Raw genomic sequence first — 734 nt, 5'->3', positions numbered from 1 at the left:
GCTCTGGATCTACCTGTCACGGGGTGGCGGCGGCGGCGGCGGCGCCACCACCGCCCGCGCCGCCGCCACCACCACCCCCTCGACGGTTTGCGGACGCCGCCGCCGCCGCCGCCAGCTGTTGTTGTTGTTGCTGCTGGACCTTGGCAATCAGCGTCCCGGGCATGTCCTTGGCAACCACCTGTGAGTCGTCAGTTGTTAGTTGTCGGTTGTCATCAGGATACAGCCCATGGTACAGCGCGATAGGGCATGGAGTGCGATGCGGCGAGCGCAACGAGAGGTGGTGTCTGTATGTCTGTATATGTGTATATGTTAGACGGGAACACAGTGACTCATTGTAGGCCATCATGTGCATGTCTGTGTGTGTGTGTGTGTGTGTAGAAGGTAAAGACCGAGCAAACGCACACATACACACACCATCAACCCCCTCTCCTCCCCCCTCACCTTGACCGCCACCTCCAGTCCGTGCATAAGGCCCCTAAACACCACCCCCTGGCCACCCTGCCCAACAGTTTCCTTCAGCCGTATGGAGTACAGGTCGTCAATGGACTCCCGAGTACCGGTGTCCCCAGCGGCCTGCCAGGCCTGACACATCTGGGTGCCGGGGGATGAGGGGAGGGGAGGGATGTTCAGGGGGGTTCAAGGGGGGTGAGGGGCGCGTGTGTGTGTTTGGGGGGGAGGTAAGATGAACCACTGGCGAATGAAGCAGATACTGTTGGCGGGGGGGGGGGGAGAGA

The 734-nt window shown here is 61.4% G+C and overlaps 1 protein-coding gene across 1 annotated transcript in view; it reads right to left on the bottom strand.

The window, feature by feature from the left end:
- Positions 1–16: 16 nt before the first annotated feature.
- Positions 17–734, bottom strand: part of VOLCADRAFT_101449 (uncharacterized protein) — a gene marked incomplete at both ends in the record, with an annotated part of 2099 nt that continues 1381 nt past the window's right edge. The window contains 2 exons of the mRNA XM_002959884.1: positions 17–178; positions 442–591. Coding sequence (XP_002959930.1) covers positions 17–178; positions 442–591 — 312 coding nt within the window. The remainder of the gene's footprint in view (positions 179–441; positions 592–734) is intronic.

This window comes from Volvox carteri (genome assembly GCF_000143455.1).
Source record: "Volvox carteri f. nagariensis unplaced genomic scaffold VOLCAscaffold_1163, whole genome shotgun sequence".
Classification (NCBI taxonomy): domain Eukaryota; kingdom Viridiplantae; phylum Chlorophyta; class Chlorophyceae; order Chlamydomonadales; family Volvocaceae; genus Volvox; species Volvox carteri.
The sequence above is the reverse complement of the archived record's forward strand: the minus strand, read 5'-3'. Positions and strand labels throughout refer to the sequence as shown.